The sequence below is a fragment of the Mus caroli genome, unplaced genomic scaffold, assembly GCF_978045245.1.
Source record: "Mus caroli unplaced genomic scaffold, Mus_caroli_1 scaffold_12, whole genome shotgun sequence".
NCBI classification, from domain to species: domain Eukaryota; kingdom Metazoa; phylum Chordata; class Mammalia; order Rodentia; family Muridae; genus Mus; species Mus caroli.
Window position 1 is genome coordinate 31,912,655 of NW_028227267.1, and position 20,947 is coordinate 31,933,601.

Below are 20,947 nucleotides of genomic sequence, written 5' to 3' on the forward strand. Positions count from 1 at the left end.
AACCAAAGAGTACACACGGTGGGACCCATGGCTCCAGCCACATATGTAGTAGAGGAAGACCTTGTCAGATACCAATGAGAGAAGAGGCCCTTGGTCCTCGGAAGGCTCAATGCCCTAGTGTAGGGGAGTACCAAGGTGGGGAGGTGGGAGTGAGTGGGTGGGTGGGTGAGCACCCTCATAGAAGCATGGGGAGGGGAATGGGATAGAGGGTTTATGGAAGGGAAACCAGGATAACATTTGAAATGAAAATAAAGAAAATATCCAATAATAGAAAAAAAGAGGTCATTCTCTAACCTGTTGAGCTGCATGCATGCTTTTGTGAGCTTTTACCCATACAAAGGTGGGATTTGGTGAAACAGCTGTCTTTGAGACATTTTTGTTCCTGCAAGTAATCCCTCACCTGTATTACTGTAAGTAACCTCAATAAAACTCATTGGTTCCCCAAGTTGAACTTTGATGGTATCAATATTTTTGGCTATGGTAGACTCCCTTTCTCAGGTGAGTAGACATGTGTGTTGTACGTCTCTCTAGGAAGGACTCATCACACAACAACACCAATACATGTCTTACATCTGGAAGCCAAAGAGGATATTAGATTCTCTGAACCAAGTTGGAGGTGATTATGAGCCACACAGTGTAGGTACTGGGAATCAAACTAGTGTCCTCTGCAAGAGCATGTGCCATCTCTCAAGCCCTTTTGGTGAGTTTTACAATAAATCATGTTTGAGAAAACACATAATCAAAGTGTTAGAGTCAAGCAGTCCCAGTGTTGGCAGTCTTGCGACCTGATGACCAAGGCCAGTGATGTGGCACTTTCCTGTGGCCTATGGAACACAACATTTCTCTGTATGTTTAATAGAAACATTGAATCACACAGGTAATATTACATTGTCGAAAGAGCCTAAACATGTGTTTAATGCTGAATAGGAATAAAACAGAAGATAATTGTTAGTGTTTTTATCACCTTTTTGATACAATTTTTGCTCTCTAATTATTGAAGATGGGTGAAGGGACTCTGGCAAGGGTATATGTAGCAAGCAGGGCTCTAGTAGGCTTTGCCCTTCTCATCAGATCCCTCTGCTTTGATTAAAAATGATTAGATTACACTGCTAAAGCTAAACACCAAGGTGTATATATTATTTTACCACCTCCTCCTCCTTAGGCTGACTACCAAGGTCTAGCTATCAATATATTGAAGTGCAGCAATCAAGGTGTCTTTTGGTTCACCTAATTGAACCCCTTCTCCAAACATGGAGTTTCCCCATTTACTTATATAAACCATCATATTCCTATGGGCCACATCTGTTTCTTCTCTATCCAGAGGAATTCCTTTGTCCCATTCTGAAAAAAATTACCTCCCTCACTCCCTTGTTTCACTTCCTTTTTTCCTCATCCTTTATCTCCTGTCCTTGTGTTCCCATGCCTCTGTTCCTCTGGAGCAAGTAAATATGCTTTGTGCTGAGAACTTGGTCTTGGAGGGTCCTGATCTGATACCATACTTTTTCTTTCAATAAATGTTTATAAACTTTAAGGTTTCGTGTATATGGTTGCTTTACTTCATGTATGTCTGTGAACCACATGAATGACTGGTGTCCAAAGAGGACAGAGATGGACATCAGATCCCCTGTAACTGAAATTACAAATTGTGAACTGTCACACGGGTACTAGAAATTGAACTCGAGTCCTCTGGAAGAGCAGGTAGTACTGTTAACCACTAAGCAATCTCTCAGTCCCCAACACATTTTATTCCATTCATCTAAGTCACCTTTACTCTGTAGATAACAAGTCCCAGTATCAAAAAAGAAGCCAGAGACTTGCGAGAGCATCAGGTAGGTGAACAGAAATCCTGGGTAGAAAGAGGAGTTGTATTCACAAATGGATCATTTTATACATCCAGATAATGTTTTGCTTAGCCTGTGGGGGAAGAGATCAAAGCTACTATTTAATATCATTAAAATAATCATTATTTCTTTCACATATGCTAACCCAGGCAGAATAGAAAGAGCTTTGAATGCACTGCAAATAAAACCTTGTCAAAGAGAGTAAGGCAGGCATGTGACTCTGATTGTGTCTCTAAATTAGCCCAGAAGAACACCCCAAATGGTGGCAACACTGTGACCTTATTTAAAGTCTATGCTTTATCAGCTCATCCTTCCTGACAATTCTTTCCAAGCTGGTGCTTTCTTATTCCCCTTTGTCTATTATTAGCCTCTATTTTATAACTGCTGGAGAATGCTTTCCTCCAGCAGTGGAGCTACCCACTGGCACACAAGCATTGCTCTCCGGAGCCTGAGAGCTGAACATTTAGAGTCCCTAATTGAATCTCTGCCCTTCAGGAGTGAAGGGTCATTGGGATCAACCTGCTGTCAGAGGACCCCATGCAGGCCAGGCTTAGGGCATACTCACCTCTGGCTATCTTCTTTGTTCTTTCCTCTCATCTCCAAGCATGCCTATCCCTGCCAAAGCCTGGGGTTTATTTATCTAATGAAGGCTCCCACTGAAATAATCGCTCCTTTCACTGTTATAACTACATTTCAGTATTTGTTGAAGAGAGAAAACAGTCGTTTCAAAACTAGAAAACCACCTCATTGTCAGAATCTCATAGGCTTCTTTCCTGGTTTCTATTGGTCTTTGTGTTTCTATGGATGTCAGAATGTGACTTCAATCCTGTTTGCTGCTCACAACAGGCTGGAAAAGGAATTAAATACCCTTCTACTGGAAAAATGTGGGACAGTTTTACTTGTATTGTACTATAAAATAGTTTTTACACGATCTATCATGTACAAATGAATGAAAATATTCATGATTTCATAATTTAATCATCATGACAATTGGCAAAAAAAAAAAAAACAAAAAAACCCAAGACTCTTATCTATACATTCACCATAAAAATCGCAAAATGAATTAGTGATTCGATCCTGTTTCATTAAGTCTTTGAGAATTATCTGGATATGACAGTAAATAATTCAGAAAAGAAGTGACTAGATTCATAAAAAAATTACACTATGTGGTTGTTTTAATTTGCATCTAAATAATTTTGAATTTTCTTCCTTCCTACATTTTGAAGGGGATATTCTCTAATAACTGCTCAACAACCCATGTCTTTGCTGGCAAGCAGGGGCAGACTCTGGAATGAGAAAGAGATGGCTCTTATTTTGCCAAATGTAAATTCAGCTCCTACCTCATTTTAGAAGCTTCCAGGACTTCGATGAGGATGGGTATCTGATACTGTAATCTACATCACAGAACACTTCACACAAAGCTGAAATCAAAAGGCCTATCAAGATACCTCTTTTATGAGCCTTTTAAAGAACATTTATTACTATTTTCCTACCATTATTTAGTGATCCTGGAACACTGGATAGGCTTAAGAGGCAATGGCAAGGAGATAGACAATGCATAAAATAACCATAGATTTATTATTGTTGGAGGGGAAGAGAAAAGAAACAAAGGAAGATTAAATATTACATCTGGCAGCTCGTATAGATGTGTTCATAGTGTATTTGTATGTGTATTTGTACATAAGGTGTGTGTGTGTGTGCGTTTAAGGACAAAGATATTTTCTAACAATTTTATACTTTGGTTTTGGTCTGCTTAATGTTTTTGATCATTTGAGGTTTTATTTGCTAAATATTAGATACACACTTTTATATACAAATATTTTCAATGCAGTAATCTTTATAATTAGCCACTCTGTCCTATGTCCAGGTTTTGCTGTCCAGGGATCATGAAAATTTGGCCAACATCTCTGCTAACATCACACTGTATTTATGACTCTGAGCTCTGGACTCACGAGGTCTGTGCAGTGGGCTCCTGTTGTCCAGTTCTCCAAAAAAACTTAATTGCATTCTTCACCTAATGGTATTTGGACCATATATAAATATGTGGGCCCACAGAGATGACTCTGGTTCATATTTACCTTGTATTTATAAAGCTACCAGAATATCCATGGCCACACAGAAACCAACCAATGAAAAACTAGCTCTAGATATTTAAATATAAGACTGATGTCCTTATCTAATTTTTCAGGGTCTTAGAACTGTTTATTTATTTTTATTTTATGTGTATGGATGTTTTCCCTACATGTATCTGAATGCTTGCCTTAGTGCCATAGAAGCCAGAAGAGCCTTCTGGAATCCCAGGAGTAGAGTGCAGATGGTTGTTAGCCACGGTGTAGATACTAGGAATTGAATCTAGATCCTCTGGAAGAGCAGCCAGTGCTTTCAGCGGCTGAGCAATCTCTCCCAACCTAGTTTTATTAAGAATAGGTAATTAAATAAAATATAAATCACATGGAAATATGTACAGAAAAACACATGGGGAGAGCAAAAAGCTCTGTACACTCCAGTCTCTCTCTCTCTCTCTCACTTTCTCTCTTTCTCTGTGTGCAGAATTTATATTAAAAGGAATATGTACACATATGATAGGCTTGAATTCCTACAAATTTTATTTTCATTTGCATTGTATAATTGTATATCATCTTTAACACAACACACTATTGAGCTTCACTTACTTTACAGAAGATATTAGCAAAAGTACTTCCAACATCGGTAAAGTTTGAGAGTTAAGTAGGAAACAGACTACAATCCTCGCATGCACACATGATAGGCAGTAACAAGAGTCAATTGCAAATTTGAATGGAAGTAGGCTACATAGTCAGACTGTGTCTGAAGAAAACACACAATAAAATAGGTTTGGGTCATGGATCACTATGTGTATAGCTACTGGAAATATATTATATTGAAGTGTGGATAGAAGAGATCTAAAGTTAGGCAGAGTTTAGATATTCCTTTTCAAGCAGTTAAGTGATGGAGATTCCTAGAACAGAGGGATTTTTAAAAAGAGGAGTTGTATCGTGGGAATTCCAAGCTTCTTTTTGGCTAATATCCACTTATCAGTGAGTACATACCATGTGTGTTCTTTTGTGACTGGATTACCTTACTCAGGATATTTTCAAATTCTACCCATTTGCCTGCAAATTTCATGAAATCATTGTTTTGAATAGCAGAGTAGTTCTCCATATTGTAAATGTACCACATTTTCTGTATCCATTTCTCTGTTGAGGGACATCTGGGTTCCTTCCAGAATCTGGTTATTATAAATAAGGCTGGTATGAACATAGTGGAACATGTGTCCTTGTTATATGTTGGAGCATCTTTTGGGTATATGCCCAGAAGTGGTTTAGCTAGGTCCTCAGGTTGAACTATTTCCAATTTTCTGAGGAACCACCAGATTGATTTCCAGAGTGGATGGATCAGCTTCCAATCTCACCAGCAATGGAGGAGTGTTCCTCTTTCTCCACATCCTCGCCAGTATCTTCAGTCACCTGAGGTTTTGATCTCAGCCATTCTTACTGGTGTGAGGTAGAATCTTGGGGTTGTTTTGATTTGCATTTCCCTGATGACTAAGGATGATACAACTCACAGACCACATGAAACCCAAGAAGAAAGAAGATCACACCAAAGTGTGGATGTTAGAGTCCTACTCAGTAGGGGGAAGAAAACAATCTTTAGGAAATAAAGGGAGAGAGGAATCTGGAAGGGAGACAGGAGGTAGAGGGGGAAAGGGGGGTTAGTTCAGATATGGGAGGAGATGGAGGAGAAGTAAACAGGGTCAAAGTTTGAAAGGAGTAGGGGAGGGAGGACTGGGGGTGACCACTAGAAAGTCCCAGACACCAGGGACCCAAGAGGTTCCTAGAACCCAACAAGGAGGGCATTAGCCAAAATATACCTCCAAAAGGGGAGACAGGACCTGTAGAGATCATATCCAGTGAATAGGCACAGCCACCAGTTGAGGTTTGGGGTCATCCACCCACCTCAAAAATATTAATCCAGAATTCCTCCTGTCAATAGGAAATGCAGAGACAAAGCGTCGAGCAGAAACTGAAGGAAAGGCCATCCAGAGACTGCTCCACCTTGGGATCCATCCTATCTGTTGACACCAAATCAAGACACTATTGCTGATATCAAGAAGTGCTTACTGACAGGAGCCTGGTATAGCTGTCCTATGAGAGGCTCTGCCAGAGTCAGACCAATACAGATGCAGAAGTACACAGCCAAACATTGGACTGAGTTCAGGGATCCAAATGGAGAATTAGTGCAAGGACTTTTGGAGCTAAAGAGGTTTGCAACCTCATAGGAAGAACAACAATATCATCCAACCAGATATCCTCCGAGCTCTCAAGGACTAAACCACAAACCAAAGAGTACACAGGTGGTCTTCAGATGGATATGTAGCAGAAGATTGCCTTATCTGGCATCACTGGGAGGGGATTCTCTTGGTCCTATGGAGGCTTGATGACCCAGTATAGGGGAACACTAGGGCACTGAGGCAGGAGTGGGCAGGCAGGTGGGAGAGCACCCTCATAGAAGCAGGGGAGAATGAGGAGGGGATATGGGGCTTGTGGGGGAGAATCTGAGAAGGGGATAACATTTGAAATGTAAATAAATAAAATAACCAATAAAAAATGAAAAAAATTAAGAAGAGGTATAAGTGGAAATGTTAAGCCTGAAGATACTGGAGTTAGTAATTGACTGTTGAATCCAAAACACTGATATTTTTGTATATGCTGATGATATCTATGACACACTTGCTATTTCTAATCTAGGACATACATTAGTACATGACTTTATCTCTGTATATGGAGATCTTCTAGCATCTTCCAACCTTCCCAGGAGCCAGTAGCTCCCAAGGAAAAGTAGTAACCTGTCAATCTCCATGTTTGGGTGTCGTAGAAAATGTGTCTACAGGATTTCAAGCAGAATGGCCTACAGAGGGAGTAGTGAGGGAAAATTTTTTCTCTTTCTTAATTTTTTTTTTTTTTTGCAAGAATTGTAGAATGGGAGCATTTCTGTAACGTAGGGATGCCTCCATTTTCTACATTCTTCCATGTCTACTGTTTGAAAAATGATGCTTGATTTGAAAAGGTGCTCCTGAACCAATGTCAGTAATTACTGTTCTTGAAAATGATAGACAGGAATCAGTTTTCTTCACATCTGATAATAGCACTTGAGGTGAGCCCTATGATCATGCTTCTTTGCATACACAGTCTCTAAGTAAATATAAAAATGTTATGGGATGAAGCCAATGCTGTACAAATAGGGCCAAACAAATGAGATGATAGAGGAGGTAGCTTACTATTAATATATTATACTCAACTTCCAACTCATGGTACTTATTCTATGCTACTCTTCCAATGATCCTATGAATCAGTAACATTTCTGCAACTTAGCAGATAAAAATCTGAGTCACACAGAAGATAAATACTTTGCCATTCTGTTAGTTAAAGGTGGATGCTGACTCCAGTGAGTCAGTCCTTATGGGAGTCATTAAAACATAACAAAACCAAACAAAATACCAAAGAGAAATTGTTTTATATACCTTCAAGGATATCAGCATCTATATTTTGCTTACTTTTTCTAAAGAGGAGTAATTTTTAAATATTCATCTTATTTTTCATTATATATATGTATACTATATATATATATATATATATATATATATATATATATATATATAATCATGTCCTTGTGAGTTATATGATATGGGTGCTGACAGCTGAAACTGAACTCAGGCCCTCTGTAAGAGCAGTCCATGCTATCAAGCCACTGAGCATTTATTCAGCCTTCAATTAAAGCCTGAGTGAGAGAAGAAGCACCTAACCCTCAGAAACTTGAGGACCCAGGGAAAGGAGAGGTCTGATCGAGTGGGGGTTGGAGGGGTAGGTACTTCCTCTCGGAAATTGGGAAGGAGACATGGGATGAGGAATAGTCAGGATAATGACTGGATTGTAAAACAAGATTAAAGAATATATATATATATATATATATTCTTTAATATAAATACATATATATATGTATATAATCAAATAGAAAAAAATATTATAAAAAACCCATTGAACTATACATCTTCCAGATTTCATCAGCCTCCTACGAAAAAACTTTGATTAAGTCACGTGACAGGTAAATTCCAGGCTCTATCGGCTGGAACAGCACTGCATTGATTTTAAGAGTGTTTTAATTAACAGCACTATCATCAGACATTAGAGACAGAGTCCAAATCGATTGGAACGTTTTACATACCACACAGCAATAATGCTTTGTCCTTTCATTTTATTTTACATTTTCCAGCTCATATTCACATGTGTGATACTTCAATGACACTGCCAGAAAATGTCATGTCCATCGACATTCCATAGCTGACAAATGAGGTTGGGGGAGGCTTGTCACATATCTAATGACAAGCTGAGTTTGTAATATCACAATGGACGATAACTAAGAGTGACCTATCCAAAGCAATGTACCATCTGCCAGTGACATAGTATGGCCCACGTTCTGGCCATCACCTATTTTATTCAATATTGGAATATCCAGAATTTCAAATATTTTCCATTTTGTTTCTTCTTCAAGGTTTCAAAAATTAGCTATACCCTATAGGATTTCAGTCACTTTTTATTCTGAACACTAAAGCATACAAATAGCCAAACCTTGGAAAAATATTTTGAAGAAGAATAAAGAGAACAAATAGTTCATTCTATTGAATCATATATTTTCCATGAGTGGAGTCATTATTTTTTAATCTGTACATCTTTACACTGAAGTACAACTTTTCTGCCCCCCCACCAAAAAAAAAAAAAAAAAAAGAAAGTCAACAGGCCTTTCTCCTGCTTCACAGAATGGCACAGCCAACATTCATTTCATGTTAATAATACAATCATGGAAGTTTACATTGATTAAATAAGAAAATGAAATCATCTTTTTCTCTAATTTCTAGAGATTCAGTACAAAGATAACTGGAGAAAGTCAAGAAATAGATGAACAGGAGAAATTATGGAACACTGCTAACTTTCTCAGGTATTAAAATTGTAATAAGAAGCCTAAGGATTCAGAATGCTGGAAGCTCCCCAAGTTTCCCCATTCCAGTTCTAAACTGAAGACTTCTCATGAAGTATGGCTGATGACAGCTATACAACATATTTCACAGGATTTATGCAAAAGTGTTTTTGGTGCTTTCCATCATGAGCAATTAAAGAGAAATCAAGAGAAAACATTCTATACACACACTCACATGCACATATGCATGTACACACTCACTTCCACACACATGTACACTGATATAAAACTATTGAGCATCATGATTCCCTACTGTGCTTTTAATTTTAAACACTTTATCAGTATTTTAGGGTATGTACTCATATTTAGTTTTTAAATAGTCGACTGTAAACTTTAGCTGATAACTTTTGAAAATGCTACCCATCCAGTAGAAAGGTTTATGAAGTTTTAACCCTGACTCCTACAATTGAATACTTAAATTTGTTTCCCATCCCATAAACTCTAACTCATATTAAGAAACTAAAATTTAAAGAACAAATGTATGTCAAAAAAATGATGTAATAGAAAAACCAAAAAAAAAAAAAAAGTGAAAGTTTTAAAAGTGAAAGTTCTTAGGCTGGGAAGTTGTGGCACATGCCTGTGATACCTCACTTAGGAGGCAGAAGCAAGCATATCTTTATGAGTTTGTGGACAGTCTAGTCTACAGGCTAGTTCTAGGAAAGCCAAGGCTATACAAAGAATCTGTTTTGAAACACTGAAAAAAGGAAAAGAAACTAGTTCTTGTTTCAGTTAGAGTTGACAATTACATCAGGAAGCATTAAAATGAGCTGTGAGACTTCAAAAACAATAAACTCTTATTTTACTTTACTCCTTCTTAGATTTATTTCCCATATCATTTGTGCAACATTTAAGGCTATGATCATACCAAATAAGGGAAAACATAAAGAGATAAGGGACTTCATGAATGTCCTGAAATTGTGATATCACACACATTTATTTGATTTCTGAGTTAATGAGCCTATCTTTACAGTCTCTGTTCACAGAGAATTATTGTTCTGATCAAGAGCAATCAGTAGGTCACCTATTCTAGGCATGGATACTACAAATTACACAAACCATACGTGGGCCATGGCAATTGTGGGCCCATGGGCATTTCTTTGATGAACCTGAAAGTTCTATTCATCTTGTTATTAACCTCATTCTGCAAGGGATCTATGGAAGAGGGTGTATTTTTCAAGCATAGCAGCCTCCATCCTCGCTTGCCTTGTTGATGCCTTCCAGAGATGTGTGCCAGGACCCCATTTTCACTCTGGCTTTCTTCAACCACTGGGAATCATTATCCACTGCTCTCAGAGCACTTACTGGAGAACCATTTGATAAAGAGTATCCTCGATATCCTGAAGAGCTAATGGACCTACAAAGTGACAGAGCAAAGACCTCACCAGGCTAGTCCTGTAATTTTATATATTAGAGCACTGGGGCATTGTTGTACTGTTCTCAGTCAATTCCCACAACGCTGGGAGCTTTGGTTTCAAAACCTCTTCAGGAAGAATGAGAAACAGCAATATGGAGCAAGGCCTCCAGGTCTCCCCTTCCTATTCTAGCTGCTGCTTTCCCTCTCAAAACCCACCTTGCACCACACTTCACTGATGTGTATCCAACAGCCCTTCAGTGACAGTTAGAGAGGGAGCTGCTGGCTTTCTTCATTTCAAATGATTCAGGCATTGTCATATTAGTAGATTTCCAAAATGATCATGACCAGTTAAGTCCAGGCCAAATGTGATTGTTTCCAAGCTTTGAAAAAAATCTACCCCTCCCCTGAGAAGACAGGTGTGACATTTAAGAGCTTCAATTCAATAAAGTCACCGGCCTTGAAAGCAAATTTGCCTTTGAACACATTAGGCACATTCAGATGTCTAGCCATGTTAGTGACAATAGCTACCTGCTTCTCAATAATATAATGTTTATAGACACTGCTTATTAAGTGCTATTGTTTTCTAGATGCAGCCTGAAAATAAGTAGACACTGGAATACTTAACTTCTCTTCAAGATAATTTAAAATATCTCTGGAGATACATTCCCTATGTTCTCTTCTCCATTTCCAATAAGATATGTGTTTCTGATACTATATCCAATTATATGACTCTCAAAATATGATATAAAGACTATCTGTAAATTATTAACAAGATGGAGCAGGCACATTTAAAGAGAACTGATATTGGTTTAATCTGAAACTGCCTAATTGAAAGTTCTGCTATCAGCCTAATGATAGTGAAATATAATGACATCGACATCGCTTAGACAGGGATATGCTGTATATCTTAATGGAAAAGTCAGAAATGTCTTAGGCCAAGTGTTCCATGAAGCAAATAAGTGTAAGATACCTTACACATATGTGTAAGAGACCTTAGAAAACAGATACAATTTTAACAAGATAACAATTATAAACCTTTCCCTGTCTAGCCAATTAGCTGTTTGATATGAACACAATAAAGCTTGTTTGGTTTTATGTTATATTCTAGTTCTCACATACAGCATGACAAAATGAACACTCTTACCCTCTTAAAGTATTTGGAGATTCATCACTAACTGAATAGATACTATCAAATGTATATGCATATTAAACTCAGATCTTCCTTGTTTCTTTATTTGGTAATGACAAATATAAATTTGGGGAACATTCTTAAATAATTCTTAATAATTTCCACCACATAAATTTCTGTAGGTTATGCTCTTAAAAATAGTGACTTTTGTACGTACAGAGACAAGTTTTGTGAAAAGTACGTGATTAACAATGTGTACAGTTCTGGGAAACTTTGAAGAATACATATAAACAGAATTTACTTTTAACAATCACTAAATGTAGGTTAAGCTAAAATCAAGCAATCTCCACCCCTTCCAAGAGAAAAAGACAAGTTCCATCTTTTGTGAGGTCAGGTTCTTCTCGTGTATTCACTTACTACCTAAATTCATCTGAGGGAAGTACTATGTTCTGTCTCTTTCTTCACTCTCTCACTTGGATTGGATTTAATCTCATCCTTAGGATACAATGAAATATATGATAGCTGTTAAATTTTGCAATATTAGCTGGTCAGTTCTCTCATATCTTTTGGTATTGTTTTTTACATGATTTTTTTTTCAAAATGCTGTTTCAAATGTTCAGATCTAAAGCAATGTTATGCATAATTTTTCTTTTATTTCTTTTTTGTTCAAATGTTCTTTTAGTTGCCGACATAAATAAATATACAAGCTTATTTATCTTCTTTAGGATTCACACTTACTTGCTGTTACATTAACCTTTGTCATCACTGATAACCTTTGATAGATGAAGTAAGGAAAAATATATGCTTATGGGTTTCTTTGCCTGAGAACCATTAATTGAGCAACCAGTCCCTCATGTTTTTCTGGCTCACATCCTTGTTTTATAGGATGATCCATAAATACATGGGGCTCTTCTCATTAATTAGTGTGCAGATATCTGACTTCATAATACATCTCAATTTAAAAGAATCAATAGTATTTATTTATTCACATATTTCACATTTACATTATTCTGAGAAATTATGCTAAGATTTTAGTATTTCTTTAAACATTTAATAAATGTATTTTATATGAATTAATTTTTCAGTGCTTCCCTGAAATCATCATAAAAATTAATAAGAGGAAATATTTCAAAAGAATAATCATGATGACCTTCCCTCAATCTTTCCTTTTTATAACACTTTTTCCATTTGACTTAGCTTTTTTCTCGTTTACTCTCACTGTATCACTTTGGATGAACTAGAACTGGCTATGTAGACTAGGCGGGCCTATAACTCAGAGATCCTTCTGTGTCTGCCTCTAGAGTGCTAGGATTACAGGCATGTTTCACCCCACCATGATCTGAATGAAAACATGGGTTGTTTGGTGGAAGTATACTTCAAATGTCTACTGCATGCTTTGTGACTAGTTCTCTGTAATCAAGGAAAGAAGACTGTGTCAGAGTGAGATTTCCATGTCTAACAACATGGAAAGAGTTGATGTTATTTGTTCTATCAGTGCAACATGTAAAAAGTCAAGAAAATATCATTATAATTGATCTCAGATTTTGATTTACACAGTATTTTATAACTTAAAAACACATTAGAAAGTTGATACAGAGACATGCATTCATATTACTCTTCAAACACACCAAATAGGAACTTATTTTCATTGAGACATTTTCCAGTAACTAACATATCCTAAAGATGCCTCCAGTGTCATGCCAGTCACCTTCAAGTACTTTGCATTATTTCTGATATTTCTGAAGTATGAAACTATTTCATAAGAATGAAGCATCCTACTTCTGCAAACACATCATAAATTGCAGTGCCATTTGATTTTTATTTCATTTCTGTATGTATTTATTCAACAGGATCTTGGTGGTAGAAAATGTTTACTAAACATTTACCAAGTGGGAGAAGAATGAAGGAAATGCTACTTAAGTAGAGTGTGACACAGATGTAATATTATTAACACTTGCTTCAGAAATTTTAAGTGTAGCTAATGCAGGAACAAATGTGTGCTTCTTATTCATAGCAAATCTTGGGAGATGAATAGCAGGCATGCATGCTATGTGGTATTCACAGCAAGGCCTGGAAGATGAATACCAGAGACACAATATGTGTGAATTATTCACTCTGACCAGCAAGAGATTTATGGACTTGATGTTTATTAACATACTTGAGTTCAAATTCTTTATGGCTGGTCTTTTGTCATGATTAGCTATGTTGCCAATCTATATTAAATAACAATTTGTCTGAACCAAATATTTAAGAAATATGGAGACAGAAGGACCAAGTATCACACATACTTCTAGTTGAGACACAAATACATTTCCTGAGTATGAGATACAATATTTAGCTGGGCACAGTTATTTATACAGAAAGAAAGATTCCTCTTCTGAACATGAGACCTGTTTCTATGGACTAAAGTAGGGTTCAAAAAGTTCCTGTGGTCAACTATTAATTTTCAATGTCCTAGCATGTGAGCATGCTTGTGGAAGTGTTTTCTACTGAAGGATTATGTTTGCTTATTTGCTTGCCTTTATTTTTTTCTGGCAACCTAGGGGTTGGCCTTCCCAGGGCTTCAGTTTGTGAGGCAAGCATTCTAGCACTATTTTCCAAACCAAAATGAAGTTAACAAAAAGTCACAGAGTGAAATGTAGTCTACTGTGACTAACTTGTGTCCATGGAAGAAGAAGAATATGGACTCTTCGATCTACAAAGGAGGCACAGGGAGAATATGTCCTGCAGACTCAAAAGACCTCAAAAGAGACCAACTATAATGTCTCAATCACTGACCTCTAATATGCCTAATTGGGAGAAAACTGATTTCAGGGGTCAATCTATGTAGTCAATACATGACCTTAGAAGTACTAGAAACTTAATGCACTGTAGAAGTATTAATCAAATAATGGACAGTAGAAACAGGAAAAATGTGGAAGAATAGGGACCAAAACTAAAAAGAAATTTAGGAACAGGGAAAGTTATTAGAGGGTGAAGTGGATAGGACCTATGGAGAACACTGGACATGGTAACTGAATAATGTATGCATATATGGAAATGCCAATAATCCCAATTAACCCCACTGATTTGCACAATTAATATCTCTAAAATAAAAAATTTTAAATGAGGGCTAATATACTCATAAATTTAAGAAATTACTAAGACCATATGTTTAAAAAGGCTTTGAGTCATCCTGTTCCTTTCTGTATACTCAGCCTTAGAACAGATGACTCATAGTGGCATTCATTGGTTGGGTTAGATCTGATCCATCTTTGTGGTAAAACACCATCAAAGAAAATTGTCCATTAGTGGTTTCTTTTCATTCAACTCTTCTTTAGTGGACAAGGAAGTCAGCTTTAATTGACAGCCCCTATTTTTTTTTAAATTCCTATTACTATAACAAGATATATGGCACTAAGTAACTTGTAAAATAAGGCTTATGATTATCTAGAGAGGAGACACAAAGAAGATGGTGCCATTATCCCATGGGGCAGTCTCAGCATCACACTGTGGTAGAGAAACAAAGAAGAAACTGGCCATAGATAAAAGGGTGCACACGTGACCATTACTTAGATGGAAAGAAGCTGGGTTGCTATTATTCATAACAACCTGCTCTTTAGGAAACATATTCTTGCTTATTGAATTTGACACACTCTCAAAGATAATGTTAATCTATTCACAAGGGTGGGACTTTCATGACCTACTTACTTACTTACTAGTTTCTGACTCTTTAAAGCCATCACCTCAATCAGTGTACTGAGGACTATGCCTATAGCCTCTAACTGTCTAGTAAGAAACCATGACACCAACCATAGCACTAATTTCACATCATGACCTCATCATGTGGACTAAGTTAACTTTGAGTGACGAAAAGATATTGGACATACACCAGGCTCTGAAAAGTATGCCTACACATTTTCCTTGTAGAGATTAAAGTCACTTGTAGGTTACTTACCAGCATTCTCAAGGGCATAACAAATACAGAAAAATGTGTGATGAAATCATTCTTACATTTCCCCATTCCCCACTAGGTGTGGGAGGGTAGAAATTAAATAAGCACTTTGAAATTGAGTAGTGTCAGAAGATAGAGAAGGGGGCATGTAACTAAAAAAAGGCTCAAGCAACACTGATGATGAGTGTCCAAGGGTCCTACATGAAGAACCACTGCCTTCTCTTTGCTCCGACATAGGAAAGAGATATTCTACTACCATTGATCCATTCTTCCACACCTACAGCTCTGTCTGCAGTAGCCACACATCCTCCTCATGAACTCATGGTTGTTCATGAACCAAGCCAGATTGGCTCTCATATTCTAAACCGACATCTAAAAGACACATTGTTCTGAATCGTCTTAATAAAACAACATGGGAATAAAGTTTTATAAAGCAATAGAGAGAAGAAAGTCACAATTTTCCATGCTTCATGATTCAGCATGATTAATTTAATAACTGTGTCATATGAGAAGAGTAAATAAAGGAGAGGGAAGGTTTGTGGATACATATGGTCACTGAAGCATGTACAATTGCAAGGAAAAACAAATTACCAGGGTAGTGCTGGAAATAAAAGCATGGTGGGAAATATCTTTTGAATGCTAATTTGATTCTTCTATTGAGCCTTAAAGTGGCAGTGTCTAGGACTGCACTGTTTATCCCCCTTTGCTTGTATTTTTAGCAGTTATATAACCTGGTGTCTCTGAAAACCAATTAAACACCTTCCTGAATCTACTGGGAATTTTCCTTAAGTGCTTCTCCTTCCCAGCTCTAGCAGGGCAATCATTTCATTTACAACATCTTGCTGCAGAGCAGATCCTCATCGCAGGTGTTTTCAAAAAAAAGTATGAAATTAATAAGTGTGGGCAGAATCATAATAAAATGTAGCTCTCTCTGGACACAGGTGCAGCCTCTGGGGTTTGCTTCACATTAAACACCAACACTCTGTCTAAGATGAACAGTTTCTGTCTCTCACTGAAGTCCATACAGTTGCAGGAAAGGATTATATCTGAGTGCTATGCTACAACATGGATCTCAAACCATAAACATGAGTTTCAGGGAATTATCTCAAATAAATTGGCAGATATGAAGTAAATCTTCTTTGACTTGTTAGGCAAAACACAACCACACTTTTTTGTAATTCTATTGTTTCATGGTCAAACAAGAACAAGATATAAGTCTTGTTCCTTTCAAATTGACTTCTCCACTAAAACAGCAGCCCTGTACACTACTACCTTGCACCTCAAGTCCTCAACGAGAGTCTACACTTTAAATTATTTGTTTCAGGGGCTTACCGACAGTGCTTATGGGATCCTGTCAGGGTCTCAATCACAAAGCATTCACCATCATTGAGACAATACGCCAGGTCCTTGTCTCGACAGGGTTTGAAGTGCTCAGATCGTTCAGTGGAGTATGTTGTAGTATCTGAAGAGGAGAGAAAAGAGGGAGATTCTGTTGACATATATTCTAACACATACCACTTCAATCATTAGCTTAAGTGTGAGTCCAGGATTACACATAGGAAATAACCATGTGGATTGGAGACATAGAATCAATTCTCAATAAAATGGACTTATACAGCTGAATTAAGTTGTTTTATAGTCAACCCTCCATTTAGACAGACTCTGTATCCTGGGATTCAACTAACTATAGATTAAACATATTTAGGTAGGAAAAATAATTTGGAACTTGGCATCAAAAAGATCATCTCTACTGCTAGCACCTTATAGAGGGAGAAGGGAAAATAATGAGCTAAAGGGAATACAATATTACATACAGAATTCAAACACAGGCTAAGCAGTATTGCATTGTCCTTTCTTGAAAAACAAAACAAAACAACAACAAACAAACAGAAACCAAAGTCTGAAATTGCTAAAGCCCTTTTAGCTCCGCAGGATCCTGTATTCAAATTCCAGCACTGGAAATAAAATTAAGTTTTATCTGTTCATAATTTTTCTCCTCACCACTATTCCCTAAACAAGAGACACTGGCATCTATTTAAACAACATTGATACTATCCTCTGCATGAAAAGTGGTGAGTATGTGCTATATTATATAGAAAAGAGTACATAGGAAATGTAAACAGTGAGTCATTATAGGGCTTGAACATGTAAGCAAAATCCAATAGATGCCTTGGGAAAAATCTCCTAAGGATACCTTCTCACTGCATCTTAACAATGGAATCCATAGAGAGAGACCCCTTATGCACATATAACATGATCTGAATGATTCTAAATGAATGCTGTGCAATCACTTTTGGATTATTTTGGTTTTAACCAATATGCCATATGAAGGATTGAAACATGAAATTCACATCCTTTATCACTGCCAAATACTGCTAAACATTTGATCAGTGTATACCCTGACAGTTATGTGAAAATGCATGTCAGTTTGTGCATGCTTTGCTTATAGTTATAATTCCCTAATAGCTGTTATTCTTTTACATTCTTATTTTATTATATAATTAAACTCTCAATGCACCAAATTCTGAAAGATAGTCTCATGTGAAGAATAATCATGGAAAATATTTAGTGGTACAAATAAATGTGATTTCAGAATTCCTTTAAGTGTGTACTTTTAAATAACAGTTACTTATATTTTTCACTAAGCTATATGTACACCCCTGCATCCCAAATATTAAACAAGAAATATACCTAAATACAGGATTATTCCACTACCTCAGCTAAACATTTTTCCTAATTGCAGAACTTTAAGTAACTGAAGTACTAATAGCAATTCTACTACAATAGTCCAGAATTGTATGTGTTTTTAAAAGTAAAAGATGAATTAATTATTCAGGGTTTAGTATTGTTAAATTTATTTTCATGGATATAGGGTATTCACAATGTTTTCAACTGCAGGCTTCACTCTCAAGCCTACCCATTACTTAACTATATGACTTTCTGGTGGCCTGATTAGATGAGGCCTAATCAGAACTGTTACTCATTAAATATGGCATTCCTATCATCACAAATGAATCAAATGTTATGAATGAATGATAAGACCATTAATGACCACATTTCAATGATACAAGAGTTAACATATCTCTAAGATCAAGAAGACATAGATATGACTTCACAAGGTGGAATAGTTTTGTAACATTTGAGTACTGGAGGATATTTCAGTACAACAGTATCAGAGCCTTCATTCATAAGTTATGAAAGATAATAAAAACAGGAGTTTGATATGCTGTCCCCTTTGGTTGCAATGGTAACTCTTTTAAGATACCTTTCTAATAAGACTTCTCAGAAGATAAAGGCTCTACAAAACCAGCAGCTTCTGTTTTATAAATCTTCCTTCCAGCAAAGATCTGTTTTTACTCAGGGCAGTATGAGCTACAGAGCAACACAGAATTCACCTTGCTTTCTATGAAAAATAATTGACATTTAGGAGCTCAAAGCAGATGATGGATTTTCCAACTACTGAAGTATGCTCTTAATTCATGATTGGCTACTTAACTTCTCCTTTAATTTCTTATTATCCATTGGTAGGTATTCACTGATCACTGCTTTAAGAGCAGCTTTTCATTAATATAACCTACAGCAGAAAAAATAAGATCCTTATTTTTATAATCAGTGGTTTTAACAAGCTACAGATTTCAGAGTGCAACACAATGGTAAAGCAATTACAATCAATTAATTTCCATCTGACAATTGCTGTCTCCTGGGGTTCCCATTCAATTCAACCAACGACATTGCTGTCACAGTGGGAATCATCTGTCAGCACATTGCACAGGATCAGAAAAGCCACGCAGGAAGTGGCTCTGAAAAAGACCTGGGTATGAGAAGTTGGGAATACCCCCCTTAGCATGTACTGCAGGTATATACACCCACAGCTGAGAAAATCACAGAACTAATTCAAAATACTTTTGACTAGATTCTAAATGAATATCATAATGATTTTGTAAATCCCTACTTGAGGAAGCATGACAGAGTGCTGGAATTGATATTCCTATGACTAAATCAACTGAAATTATCAGTGAATTTAAAATCTGAGCATTTACCAAGGCATTTCTTCCAGTTTAATATTCACACCATATTACTCATTGCAAAACAAAGGACATGGGATGAGGTTAAAACATATGCCTTGTGACAAAATAATCATGGCAAAAATATAGATTTATAGGTGACAAGGTCAGACTGCTACATAACCTTGAAAACCACCTACCTAGGCTATTGTTAAATAAGTAGCATACAGAATGCTAAAGTAACTCTTAGTTAGGCTTTCTGTAACTTATAATCACATGAAGTCTAACATAGTAGGCATAATTGTTAACACCAATTATACACATATGTGTGTTTAATAATTATCATAAAATTATCATAAACATCATTATATAAAACATAAAATAAAAATCAACTATCAAATAAAATTTATTAGATTGTCTCTGTGCCATAAAGTAGCATTCTAGATGAGATCTAACTTCAGTCCTATAAAGTTAAGTCCTTGGCACTTATCTATGAGTATAACACAATATCACGTAAGACTTATCTCAAAGACATTTTTTTTCTCAGTCATGCTTGCTTCTACTTTAGGTCTCTGAGTCATCCAGCTTCTGGATCCTGAGCATTCTTTCTCTAGCAGCTGATGGGAGCAGATATAGAGACCCACAGTCAAACATTAAGCAGAGCTTGGGAAACCCAACTGAAGAGCCAGAGGACAGATTGTAGGACTCAGATGGGCCAAGGAAACCAGAAGAACAAAATCAAATAAGCAGGCTCATAGAGGTTCACAGAAACTGAAGCAGCAACCATGGATCCTGAATGCATCTGTGAAAATTCCTCAGTATATATGTTATGCTTGTTTAGCTTGGACTAGGCTACTCACAATGGGAGTGTGGGTGTTTCTGACTCTTTTGCCTGCTCATGAGACCCTCTTTGTCCTACTGGTTTGTCTAGTCCAAATTTGATATTAGAGTCTTTGCCTACTCTTATTGGTTTGTTATGCTTTATTGAGTTAATCACTGGAAGGCCATCTCTTTTCTTAAGGTAAAGAGGAGGAGTGGATCTGAGAGAGAGGGAAGTTTTAGGGGGTTCTGAAAGGAGTCGAAGAAAGGGAAGAAGAAGAAGAGGAGGGGGAAGAGGAGGAGGAGGAGGAGGAGGAGGAGGAGGAAGAAGAAGAAGAAGAAGAAGAAGAAGAAGAAGAAGAAGAAGAAGAAGAAGAAGAAGAAGAAGAAGAAGAAGAAGAAGAAGAAGCCGCCACTATATAGAGATAAAAAAGATAAAAGAAGGCAAAGAAGTTAAATCCTTGAGTTAGATCATTCTCACCTATATCTTAGCCAATACTTTTGGGACATATTTATAGTTTTTAAAATTGCAGTATGGTTAAGATAATTCAATAACGTAAGCTGGTTATTAAGTATGTGATATAATTTGGCATGTACTCAATCAACTTTATTATTAGAAATTTATAATTTGGTAAATTTAACAAAAATTGATGTTGTGCTTCTTTATAGATATTTGTTACATGGCTGAAAGTGTTGGTAAATTAATACTCCCCTGAATTCACATTATCCCTTCAAGGTGTTTTTGTAGGATATACTCAATGGAGGCTTATTTTTAGATTTCCCAATGTCCCTTTCCATCTCTTCAGGAATATTACA

General features: G+C 36.7%; 1 protein-coding gene across 6 annotated transcripts in view; it reads right to left on the reverse strand.

The window, feature by feature from the left end:
• The window catches only part of Nrg3 (neuregulin 3), a 1,083,337-nt gene that overhangs the window by 598,524 nt on the left and 463,866 nt on the right, over positions 1 to 20,947 (reverse strand). For all 6 annotated transcript variants that reach the window (XM_021181241.3, XM_029468886.2, XM_029468883.2 and 3 more), the window contains exon 2: positions 16,641 to 16,770. In XM_021181241.3, coding sequence (XP_021036900.1) covers positions 16,641 to 16,770 — 130 coding nt within the window. The remainder of the gene's footprint in view (positions 1 to 16,640; positions 16,771 to 20,947) is intronic.